The sequence below is a fragment of the Betta splendens genome, chromosome 24, assembly GCF_900634795.4.
Source record: "Betta splendens chromosome 24, fBetSpl5.4, whole genome shotgun sequence".
Lineage (NCBI taxonomy): Eukaryota > Metazoa > Chordata > Actinopteri > Anabantiformes > Osphronemidae > Betta > Betta splendens.
This window is the reverse complement of record NC_040901.2, coordinates 8,660,915-8,675,635: the sequence shown is the minus strand read 5'-3', so window position 1 is coordinate 8,675,635 and position 14,721 is coordinate 8,660,915. Positions and strand designations below refer to the sequence as shown.

At 49.5% G+C, this 14,721-nt stretch overlaps 2 protein-coding genes across 11 annotated transcripts; one reads left to right on the top strand and one right to left on the bottom strand.

The window, feature by feature from the left end:
* Positions 1-184: 184 nt before the first annotated feature.
* Positions 185-10,981, top strand: snx9b (sorting nexin 9b). Of its 8 annotated transcripts, none has more exons than XM_055506455.1 (21): positions 185-710; positions 1,875-1,961; positions 2,618-2,692; positions 3,350-3,451; positions 3,901-3,978; positions 4,795-4,954; positions 5,540-5,575; positions 6,365-6,497; positions 6,573-6,657; positions 6,766-6,891; positions 6,972-7,089; positions 7,169-7,299; positions 7,382-7,485; positions 7,562-7,665; positions 7,787-7,864; positions 7,952-8,028; positions 8,364-8,453; positions 8,561-8,675; positions 8,762-8,853; positions 8,998-9,084; positions 10,383-10,981. In XM_055506455.1, the coding sequence occupies exons 1-20, from the start codon at positions 699-701 to the stop codon at positions 9,043-9,045; spliced, it is 1,851 nt and encodes a 616-aa protein (XP_055362430.1). In that variant the 5' UTR covers positions 185-698; the 3' UTR covers positions 9,046-9,084; positions 10,383-10,981. The 8 variants fall into 8 exon arrangements, with proteins under 8 accessions (XP_055362430.1, XP_055362429.1, XP_055362428.1 ...); XM_055506454.1 differs by lacking the exon at positions 10,383-10,981 and adding an exon at positions 9,760-10,264; XM_055506453.1 differs by lacking the exon at positions 10,383-10,981 and having other exon boundaries at positions 189-710; positions 8,998-10,264.
* si:ch211-203k16.3 (techylectin-5B) lies at positions 10,799-14,498 on the bottom strand. Of its 3 annotated transcripts, none has more exons than XM_029141368.3 (9): positions 13,953-14,498; positions 13,303-13,542; positions 13,011-13,226; positions 12,561-12,680; positions 12,370-12,493; positions 12,138-12,275; positions 11,844-12,060; positions 11,538-11,733; positions 10,799-11,472 (listed from the first exon to the last, which is right to left on the bottom strand). In XM_029141368.3, the coding sequence occupies exons 1-9, from the start codon at positions 14,013-14,015 to the stop codon at positions 11,326-11,328; spliced, it is 1,461 nt and encodes a 486-aa protein (XP_028997201.1). In that variant the 5' UTR covers positions 14,016-14,498; the 3' UTR covers positions 10,799-11,325. The 3 variants fall into 3 exon arrangements, with proteins under 3 accessions (XP_028997201.1, XP_028997202.1, XP_055362434.1); XM_029141369.3 differs by having other exon boundaries at positions 12,379-12,493; positions 13,953-14,496; XM_055506459.1 differs by having other exon boundaries at positions 13,303-13,516; positions 13,953-14,485.
* Positions 14,499-14,721: the final 223 nt, after the last annotated feature.

Here is a 14,721-nt window from a genome sequence, read left to right as displayed (position 1 = left end):
TTACGTCGGTGCAGCGTGTAATGGCAGAGCGCGTCCAGCAGAGGGCGACGTTGCAATAAGAAACCAGAAGAGGGTCACTCCCTTTGAGCTGCTGTGCCAGCTGTGAGTTGTCAGTAAATACACCAGCTATTCTGCTACTATTGACCACTATTTACGTTTATTAATTTACAATTAATTATTTTTTTAGTAAATGTTTTGGTTGCTAGGCATATTTTGCCTGTTTTTTGTTTGCGGAGTTTTCTGCGTGACACTTTCGCATTTGATTCGCATTAGAGTGCGCCGCGGCCTGTGCACGCTTTTTTAAATAAACACGGCGGCTCGTGCACAATTTCCTCCCATCTGCGTCGGGTTGACGCGTCTCATCTCGGGTTGTTTGAACCAGTCATGTGCTGGAGGCCGAGGCGAGGCGAGCAACTTTTCCGGTTTCTGTCCCTCCCTCTGCGCTGTCAGCAGCTCGCTCTGCGCTCTTCAAACTTGCAGTCGCGCTGATCTCGACCGTCTGCGCCCAACTTTTGGAGCCTGCGGGGGGGGGGAAACGGCGTTGAGTCATGTGTTAGAGCCCGTGGAGCTGCGGAGGAAACACTGCGTGGGCTTCGCCTCGACCTGAAGAGCTGCGGGGAGGAAATGTCCAGCTGAGGGTTGGAAATCCCGAAAAACCGCAGGGCCTGTTGTTGTAATGATTGATCAGCGCTGCCAGAATGGCGCTAAAGGTACGTCCGCAAACCTGCCTGCGCTGTCCGGCTCCGACGCGGCGGCGTTTCGCCCTCTTTCGCCCCGACTGTCGTGTTTTACACACAAAGCGGGCTGTGGACGCGCAGTTTCTCGCATTAGTTTCCAGCGAGCACTTCACTCGACAAGCGGCGAAAACAGCGCAATAATCTGGTTTTGAGTCGTTTAATGGACATAAACAACACGAGAAAACCCGGTAAATATGAAATGTCTCTTTTGACATTAGTCAACAAGGAAACTGTGTCTCGTTAAGAAAGTGTCTTGTGACATTTTACTACCTTTCCAGTGCGGGTCATTACAGCCTTTGTTGCATTCTGGGAAATGTAGTCTACTGCGCGTGCATGTTTTACTCATTCAGCATAGTTTATTTGAGTCAGGAATGATCATTAAGTCAATCTGTTAGTATTAACATCACACTTACTCCTAATATTAGAAGCGGGTGTATTTCCTGTCATAAAAATAACAGGAAATAGACGTTTCCTGCCCTTCTGTTGTGGCTTTTCTTTGACTACAGTACCTTTTTTCTTGTCAAACTTTCTCCCATTGCACGTTAGACAAACAGTTGTGGTCCTGTTGTCACCCAGTTCCTGTTTAAAATCAGATTTTCCAATTCCTGTGTGGCGGCGGGCGTAAAAATAGACCTTTGTCTGAGGAAGAGCAAACAGCCTCAGATTCCTTTAGAGATTAATGGACTAAGTCAGTTTTATAGTAACACTGTGAATTTGATCACATTTGTGTCAACACAACTTAGAGCCTTTTTAGTTTGGTTAAGAACCGGCTATTGAAAGCCTCTGACTAAACCAAATTCATGCCAATAGGTCATATTAGTCAGCCTAAAGCACAGTTTGTAGAGTAAACTCTAAAGAGAAGAGTTTGTTCACCTGGCAACAGTCACAGTAGTGTATATGTATATGAGCCACTGTGGGGGATGGGAGTATTATTAGATGTGGGTCAGTATGAGAAGAACCGCTCCTGTGTTAAACTCCGGTACCATTAAAGTGGTACTGTGGCCTTCAATGGGTTGATACCTGTGGGTAGTTCAGGTAAAATAAACAAGTTCGTCCTGTTTTGCTGTGTCTCAATATCTCATGCCTTTCATATTTCATAACCTTCCCTTGAACATGCGGCAATGTGTTTGTGTCCAGGCAAAGGTTTTATATGACTTCACCGCTGAGCCGGGAAACAACGAACTGTCCGTGACCGAAGGCGAAACGCTCACTGTCACCAATCAGGTAAATCCGCACCAGCTTCCCTCTATTGTCACTCGGCGTCCTGTTGCTTCTGCTGCGTCACGTCTGTGTGTTTGGACTGTTTGACTGTAAAGTGCGTCTCACATGTTCTGCTAATGAAACCGGGCAGCGCTGCGAAGGACTCATAGATACACACAGAGGAAGGAACGGCGAAAGGGCACAAAGCCAGGGAGCAAACATGATGTCATTATAGCTGCCGATCAACAGTTCAAAGGTCACGCGCTGCGCTGCGCTGCGTCGGCCTGCACAGTTTTCCAGTGAAGGTCAGAGCTGAGCAAATGAAGGCCGGCTGCATTTGGAGCTCTGGATGTTAAGTTGTGTGGAAGCGTTGGTTCTGGGAGCCTTCACGCGTCACCCGTCTGATCCTCAGCCTCAGCCTGAAGTCGCGACCATAAGAGCATTTTCAGTGCTTGCATCAAGTGTGAAGTGGAGTGAAACTGATAATAATAAGCGTGTTTACTGTAGGTTGGTTTCTACTGATGACTAATGAGCGCGAGCTCACAACAACAAGAACGGGCTTTATTCCCATTCTACAGAGGCTGCGCTGGTTCAAACGGCTGGATGTGGAGCGATGAAGTCGCTTATGTGACGCCGGCGCCTTCTGGCAGTAACGCGCTTGTGCTCCCTGACTGTTTCAGAACATCGGAGGCGGCTGGATCGAAGCGCAGAACTCCAAGGGCGAGCTTGGATTGGTGCCAGAGGACTACATCGAGGTAAAGAATCAAGAAGTTTAATGGGCGCTGTACTGTACGTATTCATATTAACCCCTCAGTGACTGAACTAGAATCATAACAGGATGCGCCTCCGTCGGGGTTTTGCCGGCGAGGTGGGTTTCGAGCGAGAGACGTGATTTGTTCCAGATGCGACAGTTTGATTAAAAGTGGAGTCTCGCTATAAACACTTGGTACAAAACCCAGCAACGCACTGACTCTGTGCACGAGGCAGAGGTTGATGTTAACCGTCTGCTAGACTCTCCAAAACAAGCTCATGTGGATGTTTGTCTGACCTCGAGTTACCTCCACAGCTGCCTGAGTTTGTGTTTTTGCTTGTGTAATATCTAATAAAAAGCATAAGGCCACAGCTTTTCCCCAAGCGAGTGACTTTCTGTTTCACTGAGGCCTCCTGCTAAAAGTACGATCTGCAAAAGGAAGCTGTGTTAAAAAAATGCTGCTGGGTTTTTTTTTTGTTGTTGTTGACATACGATTAAATGTCAGGTTTGCTTTCTAGTCGTGTCTCAGCTTTGTTTCGAGATGACAAAGACAACAAGATGATCCCATTACGACAGCAGAAAGTACCTTTTATATAAAACTCGTCTGAACTTCCTGCATCCTAATTGAACTTTTATTTTTGCGTTTCCTGCTTTAATCCAGTTTCCGCCGGCAGCAGGAGTCGCACCTGCACCCAGCGCGGGAAACCCAGACCTGTCCTTCTTTGACGCCTACGCTCCAGCGTCAGCGCCTGCACAAAACCAGGTGTGTGTGTGTGTGTGTGTGTGTGTGTGTGTGTGTGTGTGTGTGTGTGTGTGTGTGTGTGTGTGTGTGTGTGTGTGTGTGTGTGTGTGTGTGTGTGTGTGTGTGTGTGTGTGTGTGTGTGTGTGTGTAATGGGGCGATGGGGAAAGAACAGGCAAAAAGCAGAAGGATGCGATGACGCTTGTGTGAACCCCAGAGATGCAGAAGTGAGAGCAGCTGCTGTAGAGAATGGTTGCGTGGCTCCAGCAGTGTAGAACGCCTTGTCGATAGCGGGCAGGAAGTCCCAGAGACGTGAGTGTTCTGCTGGATCAGTAGAAATCTGGTCACAGTACGACGCTGAGGCAAGTCAGGAAATGTGTCAGCCTCGCGCCCTCGCCAGCCTGACGCGTGCATCTGTTCCCGGCATCAGCTGTACCTGCCACACATGATGTCGCCTTCTTCTCCCCTCAAGGTGGATGCTGGGGGCCCGAGTCCCCAGCCGGAAACCCCCGACACCCCCGTTGCCCCCTACCTATCGTCCCCCGATGAGGTAACCCCCCCCCCCCACCTTCTGCACCGAGCCCCTCCTCTTTGATTTGCCACGCTTTAGCACCCCCCCCTTCTGGTGAAAGCATGATCTCATCTCATCTGCCTGACACACACACACACACTCACACACTCACTTTCACTCACTCACCAATCAGCTCACACAGCGTTTGTCTCAATCACATGAATCAGCACAAAGCAGAACGTCGGAGTCTGTGATTGTATCTCAGTTCAACTGTAACAATAATGAATGATTAAAAAAACAGCAATGATTAGAATCACCAATAAATATCCTGTTGGTTCAGGTTCTGTGTGTATTTGTCAATGTCACTGCAGCTGTTTGCTCAGAAACTACTAGCATTCTTCTTTTTCTTTTTTTTTTTTTTTATTTATTGGGTGCTGATGCTGCACTAGCTCTGAGCTCCAGCACCACTTTTACTTTATATGAAACACAGACACACACCTGCTGCATGACTTCTCATAGTGGTTCATTCAGTGGGTCTGCATCGCATGAGTGTCGTTTGTGGCCTGGAATGCTTGCTGGACTCCAAACAGGGAGTGTTTGCGTTATTGTAGGCATGTGACATTTCGAGAAAATCTAGTGTGACATTATTTGTATTCCTATTTGCTGCATGTGTTTGACACATTAACGCGCCAGAAGGTTAACGATGTCTAGAAGAGGACTGCTCTCCATCGTTTGTTTAAAACAAGCATGTTGTTTTAAGGCTGCGGTCGCGTTGTGACTGAACAGACCCCCCCTCTGTTCTCACCCTCCGCACCTCCTCTCATCCCTCTCCTTTTCTGTGTCTGTGCTCTCCAGGCTAGCAATGGCAGCGATCCCTGGTCGGTCTGGAACGCCAACGCCTCGGGGGGCTCCAACAACTGGCCGTCCAATCCGGAGGGCACCCAAACCGGGAAGAGCGCTGCCGACCCCTGGGGCTCCGCGGCCCACGGCCACCCTCAGGCGTACCAGGGCCCAGGTAGGACCCCTCGCCCCGAGGATCCGGCCTGTCGGCTCTATGGGGGCGGGGTTGACTTAAAAGCTGCTGGGTCAGCTTCTCAAATGACATCAGGCTGCGTGAACGGTGTTGTGTAATTTGATGAGTCGGCTTTCTGTTGTGTGGGGTTATGATGATAGAGGTTGTCGTGTCCCACAACATTAGAACACAGAGCAGCCTTCGCCGAAGTAGTCTAAACTACAGTCAAGGTCTCAGACATGCAGAAACACTCTGCTTGGGTAAGGAATGAAAGATAGGAACCTCCTGAATAGTTGAGGAGTGAGATTATTGGCAGGCTTTATGAGGTTATAAAGGTTATATATATATTTTTTAAATGCAGTCTTAGTGTATTAATTCTGTGATGTGACAGTGCTCATCATCGACCCCTGGTCTCCACAGCACAATCGAGACATAATGTTCAGACTGTGGAAAAGTTTGCCTCACACATGACTCAGAAGGATAAATTACTTGACCTGTTAAAATTCCCCAGTTGTTTTTGTAAAAAAGAAGAGAAGGACCAAAAGATGACGTGGAAAATTAACAGACTTTCTTTCTGTTCCACTAAAGGCTTCTGTCCGTATCCATACCTTATTGATTACACAGGTACCCTGTGCATCGCCTGCTCAGAGCTTTTACTGTGTGGGTTGGCAGCAAGTTCTAATAAAGACTAGTTTCCAGTAATACCTTAGGAAGTTATTAAACTTCCTAAAAGCGTGTGTGTGTGTGTGTGTGTGTGTGTGTGTGTGTGTGTGTGTGTGTGTGTGTGTGTGTGTGTGTGTGTGTGTGTGTGTGTGTGTGTGTGTGTGTGTGTGTGTGTGTGTGTGTGTGTGTGTGTGTGTGTGTGTGTGTGTGTGTGTGTGTGTGTGTGCGTGTGTGCGTGTGAGAGGTGGTTGATTTGCATCTTGACACTAACTGTGTTGTGATGTGGAGATGAACAAAATGGAGAGCGATTTAAACTAATATAAACTTAACGCAAATGACTTCACGGTTGACTAACGTGTGTTTGTATGAAAATGTGTTTGTGGTGGCTCTGTGCCAAGTTCAGAGTTTGTGATCTGCCAAATTCCCCAGCGACTTGTTTCGAAAGTGCAAAGCTCTTGGGAAAAGTGAAACGTGTCCTTTTTTTTCTTTTTATAGTAGATTCTAGGAATGTAAATGAGAATTAAACCTTAGTAAGAACTGTTTTGAAACTGATTTGACTCATCTGTGTCTGCATTTTGCAATTGGACCCTTGGCACCACGATGCCTGCGTCCGTTTCCATAACTACTAGCGCTGACGGAGGAGACGCAGTTTGCCTTTTGTGAAACGTATAAAGCTGAGTTCTCGTGCATTTGGACGTGACACAGGGTGTTGCTGAACATATGCATAAGCGCACGCTTTATCTGATGCAGGAGCCGAAGACGACGAGTGGGACGATGAGTGGGACGATGTGAAGTCCAGCGGAGGCTACGCCGAGTCCGAAGGTGGAGATGGTGGAGGGCTGCAGAGAGGAGGAGCGACGTCCATGAAAATCTCCCTCAACAAGTGAGAAGGAACAGAAACAGTCAGCGAAAAATGATCTTGACGCAGAAGCATCACTTACGACTTCTCCATGAACAGGTTCCCTGGTTTCTCCAAGTCTGGTCCAGAGCTCTACCTCCTATGCAAACAGCTTGCAAAGGGCAAAGACAAACTAACTATCTATGTATGTCGTCTCCACACACTCATGTAATGGTTTAAAGTGTGAATAGACGTCGCCACATGTTCCATCTGTGGTAGATATTTGCAAACGTTTCTAAATGTGTCCTCTCAGATGGGAGAAGTGGGTCCAGTTTGGTCTTATCCACAAAACCAGCTCGACTGTTTGGTGGCCGATCCCAAGAAAGGCTCAAAGATGTACGGCCTCAAGAGCTACATCGAGTATCAGATCACACCTAATGTAAGTTTCCAGCATTGCTCTCGGTCTTTTTAGCGTTTCACGCACATCTGACCGCATCTTACTCCACGTTGACGCCTCAGACCACGAACCGACCCGTCAATCACCGATACAAGCATTTTGATTGGTTGTACGAGAGGCTCCTGGACAAATTCGGCTCTGCGATCCCTATCCCGTCTTTGCCAGACAAGCAGGTGACGGGTAAGTGACTCATTCTCTCAACAATAAAGGAGCTAAATGCTAAAGTTGCTGTTTAAATGATGTGTTTTCTGTGACCCAGGGCGTTTTGAGGAGGAGTTCATTAAGATGCGTATGGAGCGGTTGCAGGGCTGGATGTCCAGGATGTGCAGGCACCCAGTGATCTCCAACAGCGAAGTATTCCAGCTTTTCCTCACCTACAAGGATGAGAAGGTGTGTTGGGCCTCTAACTAAACAAAGGGATCAGCTGAGGTTGTGTTGGTGCTTCATGAAAACAAATGAACACTCGGTGCAGGACTGGAAGTTTGGCAAGAGAAAAGCAGAGAAGGACGAGACGGTGGGAGTCATGATCTTCACCACAATAGAGCCGGAAGCTCCAGACCTGGACCTCATAGAAGTGTGAGTTGCTCTAAACAAAGTGTCCCCTGGTGTTTGATGATGACCTGCTTTGGTTGAACCTCCTTCTCCTCCACAGGGAACAGAAATGCGAGCAGTTCAACAGGTTTACCAAATCCATGGACGACAGCGTGAAGGAGATTCTCACCGTGGGACACGAGCACTGGAAGAGATGCACAGGCCGTATGTACTGTACACACCGGCTCCCGTCTCTCATGCAGACCACACCTTCACTCTGAGCTGTAATCACTGTTTTTATTGGGACATTCTTTTGTCAACCTGGTTTTCTTGCTCCCACCTACAGCTTTGCCTAAAGAGTACCAGAGGATTGGCAAAGCCTTTCAGAACCTCTCGTCTGTCTTCACCAGCAGCGGATACCAAGGTTACGGACGCCTCCAATAGCGAATGCTGACTCATTTTGCCGTCTGGAAACCCTGAACGCTGTGTTCTTCGAACCCCTTCCTTGCAGGCGAGTCAACCCTGACCGATGCTCTGACGGCTGCGGGGAAGACGTACGAGGAGATCGCCCAGCTGGTTGCAGAGCAGGTACCGTAGACTCGACGCCCCCGTCTCATAACTGCTCCTTTGTTTCCTCCTCGCGGCTGTTTAGAAATCTGCAGTGTCAACATCGCTGTTGACTTTTGCAGTGATGGGGCGTTGGTTTGTTGCTCTCCAGAAGCAGTGCGGCGTCCTGTGACGCGAAGTGCGTTTAATTTAGCGGGTGTTTTGGCCGATTTAAGGCAGCGTCAGTGATGTAGAGCTTCTGTGCGCTGTCCGTTATGTGTTGCACGTTTCACATCCACGCGTCGGTTCCTCTTCTGCATTTCATATTTAAACCGTGGAACCGGCTTGCTGTGACAGATTTATCTTTTTCTCTCCAGCCCAAGAAGGATCTTCACTTCCTGATGGAGACTAACAATGAGTACAAAGGTCTTCTTGGATGCTTCCCAGACACAATCGGCGTCCATAAGGTACATTAGATAACAATGCAGACAGTCCTACTTCCTTTAAGTTGCATTAATATTTGTCTACGCTCAAAGGAAAAAAACTGACCTGTGCTTATTTTAAATTCATCCAGGCGGCAATAGACAAGGTGAAGGAGGCCGACAAGCTGGTGGCTGCCAGTAAAATTACCCCTCAGGACAAAGTCACCATGGCGAAGCGAGCGAGCACCATGTCCTACACGTTACAAGGTGCAGTACCGCCCTCCCTCCAGCGGTGGCGCTGCAGTTTGTCGGCACGCGTCCGGTCTAAGCGCTCTCTGCTTTTTCTGTTGCAGCTGAGATGAACCACTTCCATAACAACCGTATCTATGACTACAACAGGGTCATGCAGTTGTACCTGGAGGAACAAGCCAAGTTTTACGAGACGGTAACGACATTTATAGTGACCATCATTCTGTTAAAGTGGGTTTTTGTGACAGCCTGCGGTTTTCGGCGCCGGCCTTTTGTACCATCACAGCCCCTCTCTCCTCCTATTGTGAATTCATGGCAGATCCTTTCTCTGAATCCCCAGATTGCTGCAAAGCTGAGACAAGCACACGGCGAGTTCACTACGATGTAAAAGCCTTCGGCCTCGCACCACTTGAGAGAAGATTCAAAGGTTCCCAAATATTTTCTTATACTGCTTTTTTTTTTATTTAAATTTCACATCTCTTTCTTTCACTCTGAACTCATACTCAGCTGCTCGCGCCAGCAGTCCCAGCTCATAATGTTACTTCTGTGTCCTGGTCTCAGACGTTTATGAGCAGCGACTCAATAGGCCTGTTGTTGTTGTTTTAGTGGTGGGACACATTAACGCTTGTAGTGTCTGCAGTGACACTGCGACAAGGCGCGTTTAGACCCACTTCAGCCTCCTCCAGGGTCACGAGATCGTGAAACAGGAAGTCAAAGTCACAGTGCGCTGTCAATTTGAAAGCAAGACACCAATTTTTTTAATTGGATCCAATTCTGTGGCAACATGTCTGGTCTCCTATTATTTTAATGCATTTGTCCTAAGTATCAAACTGAGTTAAAAATGGTAAATAAAGCAAAATAGCTTTAAGCACAGTGTCATAATGATGTATTGGAACCTTAAACCAAAGTTGGGGACCAGATTCGGTCCACTGTTATGTTCTGTGCTTTTATAATCACTGTTCAGATGGTCCCTTGTTGCTGGTTCGAGCCGTGAGGTGTAGTGTCGCGTTTGTCCACTGCTGGCGGTGCTCGGCCCCTTTTTATCATCCTAAGCTTCCTCAACAGCTAAAGGAGGCGCCACCTTTTCCTCTCTCAACCACAGGCCACCGTGTCCATTCGGAGGAAGAAGTACGGCTGAACTCCGGTTCAGTCGCCCCCGTTCGTGTGATACATCAGTTTACATTTCAGGAGGAAAGGCAGAAATGGGGCTTAACTGACACTCAGGTTGTTCATCATTTCAGTCTGTCGCCCAGTTGAGGAAAATTTTGCCTCTGATCAGATTTCATTGTTCTATGAATGTAACGGCGTTACTGTAAGAATCTGTAGATCAGCTCGGGACACAGCTGTGGTTATGTAATATACTGTATGCAGATTTTCTTCTCAGCTTTTCACCACCCAGGTTTCGATCTTTCTCTAATCTTCACTCTTTATTTTTGTTATCACTTGATACATGAAGAATATACACACATAAATATATATATATATATATTCTATTAAAACTATCAGGTGCTTCTTGTTATTGAGATATTATTTTATGTATAGATATATTTGCGATACTGTGTAACTCAAAATTCAGTTTGATTAATTAAACAATGATTTGTACTGATTGGGAGTTGCATCATTTTTAGCGTGTGTGTGAGTGTGTGTTTAAAAGAATCCTCATCTTGTTCTCCTGTCCGTGATTTTCTTTTACCCCCACAGTAAAACCCTTTTCCTCGCTTGCAGATTCTTGCATGGGAATGAGAAGGAGCCAGCAGCCTGTGAGGGGTCAAAGAGTGTGTTTGTGCGCTCTTGTAGAGAAAGACGCTCTTTTATCCCACATTCGGCTCTCGCGCTCATCAGGCTCGGCTTTCAGGCCTTTTTTTTTTTTTTGTCCGTCTGTAAACCCGTGTTTTATTTATGATCTCATTTAAATTTTATCAAGCAGTTAACTGAGCATATTGTAACTGGTACCTCTTGTCAACTCCCTCAGCCCAGCGTGTGTCTGCTGCATTAACGCCGACCTGCTAATGTGAAAACGTCTGCAAATCCCCCAAAGCCTCATTTCGAAAGTAGCTCACCCTGAGCAGATGTCTGAGACATACATCCCTGCTCACTGAACAATAACAGTAATCTCTTATTACAGCTGCTGCTCAGATATGTTGTCAGAACCTCAACGTGTCATGTTTATTGGTACAGAGTCCTCCGGCAGCTCCTCTATATATAAACCTTGTGTATGAGGTAAAACAGTAGACACATTTTGTTACTAATACATTTCATAGTTACTCTTTTGTTTGATTATTACTTTTAATATTGGAATAAAATGTGACGTTTCATTAAATTCACGATTGGCTGATATTTATATAGTCTAAGAAAAGACAGCTGAGGCCTATGGTTATTTAAAAATACAACCACATTTCTTTCTGGAAGACGCTGAACCTGCCTCCTTATTTGGCTGAGTTAAGTATCAAACTAAACGTATAAAATAATGGTAGAAAATGAGGAAGCGCTCACTTTGCATAAACCATGAACAGTCTGTGTGAAAAAACATGTAGCACCTTCGACCGTATCAACCACACTAAAGCTTTGAGGGCCCTGACCTTCACTTCCTTCTTAATCGACTCCAGTATTAAAAACAGGACGGTGTCCATGCTCCTCCCTTTGCCAGTGGTGCTTCTATTATCTGTTGTCATGGCGACAGGTGGGCTCGGAAGCTGCGCGGCCTGATCATCATGCTGACTTTGCGTAGGGAGTAATAGTCCGAGTCCCTCCAGGAGTACCAGACGATCCCGTCGGGACCCAGGGGCCCCCGGCTCTTAGGGGTGTAGTGGCCTCCCTGCAGGAGCAGACGGCAGTGAGCGAATGGCGGAAGCTACGGCGTGTTAGTGTGCGCCCACGTACTCGGTAGTAGACGCCATTGAGGTTGGCATAGAAGCACTGGTTGTACCACCAGCCGCTGTGGGAGATCTCGGCGCAGATGTTGCCGCTGTCTGGCGTGCTGAAGCTCTGCTTGTCGTGGTACCAGCTGAAGGAGTCCTGGGCCGAGCCGCTGAAGCCTGACACGTGGAGACGGTACTGATGCTCCTCATCCTCCACGCTGAGACGCACACACACACACACACACACACACACACACACACAAAGAAGGAGCATGAAAAAGCAGGCGAGGCCGCTTGTCAGCGTCTCACTCGGATGATCGGCACTGACTGGAAGCTCTGGTAGAGGGCGTGCTTGTGCTTGTGGCCCCAGTCTTCCATGTCGATGCGGAGGCTGTAGTCGCCCTGGACGCTCAGGTGGTGGATGTGGTCGTTGCCCAGCCAGAACTCGGAGTGCAGGTCGCCGAAGCCGTCCCTGTAGTCCCTCCAGTTGCGGTCGAAGCTCACGGAGCCGTCGAGACGCCGCTGGATCACGGTCCAGCCGCCGCCTGGGTGAGACGGACGAGAGCGCGTGGGATGAGGGACCGCGGGCAGCAGACGGCCGCGCGCTCACACCGCCGCTCACCGTCGACGTCCATGTCACAGTAGACCTGCACAGGCATGCCTGCCAGCGAGGGCACCACCGTGTACAGCCCCGACCTCCTCACGCCGTTGTAGTAGATGGAGGCGCAGTCTATGGGACAGTTCCTCACATGCTGGGTCTCTAAACAAAGAACGTGTGAGACGTGGCTCCGGAGGGGCCCGACCACAGGTAATGGCTCCCCCTGCTGGGAGATGAGGGTGTGTGCGCTTCTTACCGCCCGTACCTGGGTGCAGGCCTTCCTGGGCGCTCAGCAGGGGGTTGGGCCGGGCGGCGTCCACCGAGCAGCCGGGGTTTCTTTTCACTTCTTCCACCAGAAGTGTCAGATTGTGGAGCTGGTTCTAAACAGAACATGGGCAGTCAGTTACCGGGCGCTCTTGATAATAATGGTGATGACGAGTGGGGAACCTGGAGGTCCAGGATCAGGGTCCCCTGCAGGTGCAGCAGGGCCGTGGCCTCGGCGTAGCGCTCCTCCAGCTCACGGAAGCGGCGGTGCCGCGACAGGTTGAAGTGGCCTCCGTCTTCACCCTGCGTGAGTCACACATTCACACGGTCGCACAAAAGCATTGGAGCCTGGTCGTATACAGACACACGAGGCGACACGTGGAGGAGGAGGAGGCTAATCCTGTTAATGAAGGTCAAGGACGCGCTGGGGGAGGACAGCTTCATGACCAGGCACCACGGTCCGGAGCACAGCAAATGACTGAGAGTAGAACTAATTAATGCCACTATACAAAGCAGACGTCACCTTGTTTATTTTTGCGTAAAAATGCATAATAAGCATTTTAGTTCTCCGAGGACTGGGCGTCTCAGCGTCCAGGCAGATTACTGCCCGCTAATTCAATATAGGCGTCTCACCTGCAGTTCAAGGGCTTTGATGCGGTGCCGGTGGCTCCTAAGCTCCTCCTGCAGCTCAGAGATGGTCTCCTTCAGCACCTCCACCTGCTGCTTCCTCTCCTCGTTCTCGTGCAGCCAGTAGGAGACCTCGTCGGTGCAGCGGAACATGTCGGGGCACCGCTGCTCGTCCAGCTGGGGCAGCGTGGCCACCAGGCGGCACATGCCGTCCTCCATCATCTGTGGGATGGAGACCCAGACTGTGGTACCGCATGGGTGCCCCCCCCCGTTATTGATGGCTGTTTGCAGTGAATACCTGGTTGGAGTAGTCCCCACACTGGGACCCCCCGCCGCTGCGCTGGAGGGTTGCGTTCAGGTGGTCCACCTCCGCCTCCGCCCGCGGGAGCAGCACGATGAGGAGGCAGAAGGAGCACGTGCTCCAGCGGGGAGGGCGGGTGGAGGGCAGGGGGGGCATGGTCGCCACGCGGTCAGTCCCTGCCGGCCTCGGTCGAGAGAGCGGAGGTGGGTCGCTGGAGAGACGAGCGAGTTGGAAAACCTTCAGTTGGGACGCAGACACACGTGTGTTTGTTTGAGCGCCACTAATGAGACCTGAACGTTTAAGGGGGATTAATTAACTCGTTAAACACACAAACACGCACACACGCACGCACACACGTACGGACACACGCACACACACACACACACACACACACACACACACACACACACACACACACACACACACACACACACACACACACACACACACACACCGGCTGCTCTGACTTCCACTAAGCTCCATTAGGAGGCAGGTCACCCTCGTCGTCTTTTCTATCTTTCCTGTCTCATAGTGAGATAAACATAACCATGACTTGAGTGACGTCCTTTGCAGCGGATGGTTCTTAGTTTGCATCAGAGGAACAACTCTGTCGTCTGCAACACGTGCGCAGAAGGCGGAGGACTCACCCCGGCTCCAGACCGTCTTCTACCCCATCCCCGGCCCGTCTCCGGCGGGGGGCTTCTCTCCATCGTCCTCCTCTCCTCCGCGGTGTCGCCCCCAGTATCGCTTTCACGCGCGGCGGCTCATTCTCATCTAATGTGCCTCACTCCCTCTTTCTCGCTCCGCGGAGACATCTTAGTGCCGTAATCCGAGCCTAAGAGGATTCAGCGTGACTGAGGGATGGACCGAGGCCGGCAAATGGGGAGGCGATGACAGAACGGTGAGATAAACGACGGCACGAACGACAACCTATGTTATGAACCTTAATCGCCATGTGGAGAGTTTAGTCACATTTATCCACCTATGGCACTCAGAGCTACGATACTAACAAGAAGTATGACGTCATCGTATCTTTCCTTTACGTATTTAACTGATCCAGTGCTGCGTGAACGCACAAGAAACCGTTCCGTGTGCGGCCACAAGGGGGCGCCACGTGACAGCCGGCGCCCGGAGCACGCGGACGGGTCCGGAGCCCGGGGATAACGAGCTTCCTCACCGAGGTGCCCGGAGAAACAATACAAACAACCAATAACTCCTGAATCACAGGAAGGGGAGGAATGTGCCGCAGTTCTCTGCTCAGAACAAACAACAGCGGCGGATTGTGAGGGTTCATACAGAATCTGGTCAATTTGAATGGAAGTTCAATCAGTTTCACTGGAGGTCAGGATTCAGTGGGGACCTGTTTTACAGCTTCTGATGCTGCGTTCTCATTGTCCGTCTCTGACACAGCTTTTA

Coding starts and splice junctions, on each gene's coding strand:
- snx9b (XM_055506455.1), top strand. Junction 3,452..3,900: donor CAGCGCCTGCACAAAACCAG/GTGTGTGTGTGT, acceptor TCTCCCCTCAAG/GTGGATGCTGGGGGCCCGAG. Junction 8,454..8,560: donor ACACAATCGGCGTCCATAAG/GTACATTAGATA, acceptor AAATTCATCCAG/GCGGCAATAGACAAGGTGAA.
- si:ch211-203k16.3 (XM_029141368.3), bottom strand. CDS start 14,015: ATGGAGAGAAGCCCCCCGCCGGAGACGGGCCGGGGATGGGGTAGAAGA. Junction 12,681..13,010: donor TCAAAGCCCTTGAACTGCAG/GTGAGACGCCTA, acceptor TGACTCACGCAG/GGTGAAGACGGAGGCCACTT. Junction 11,734..11,843: donor GCCCTCTACCAGAGCTTCCA/GTCAGTGCCGAT, acceptor TGTGCGTCTCAG/CGTGGAGGATGAGGAGCATC.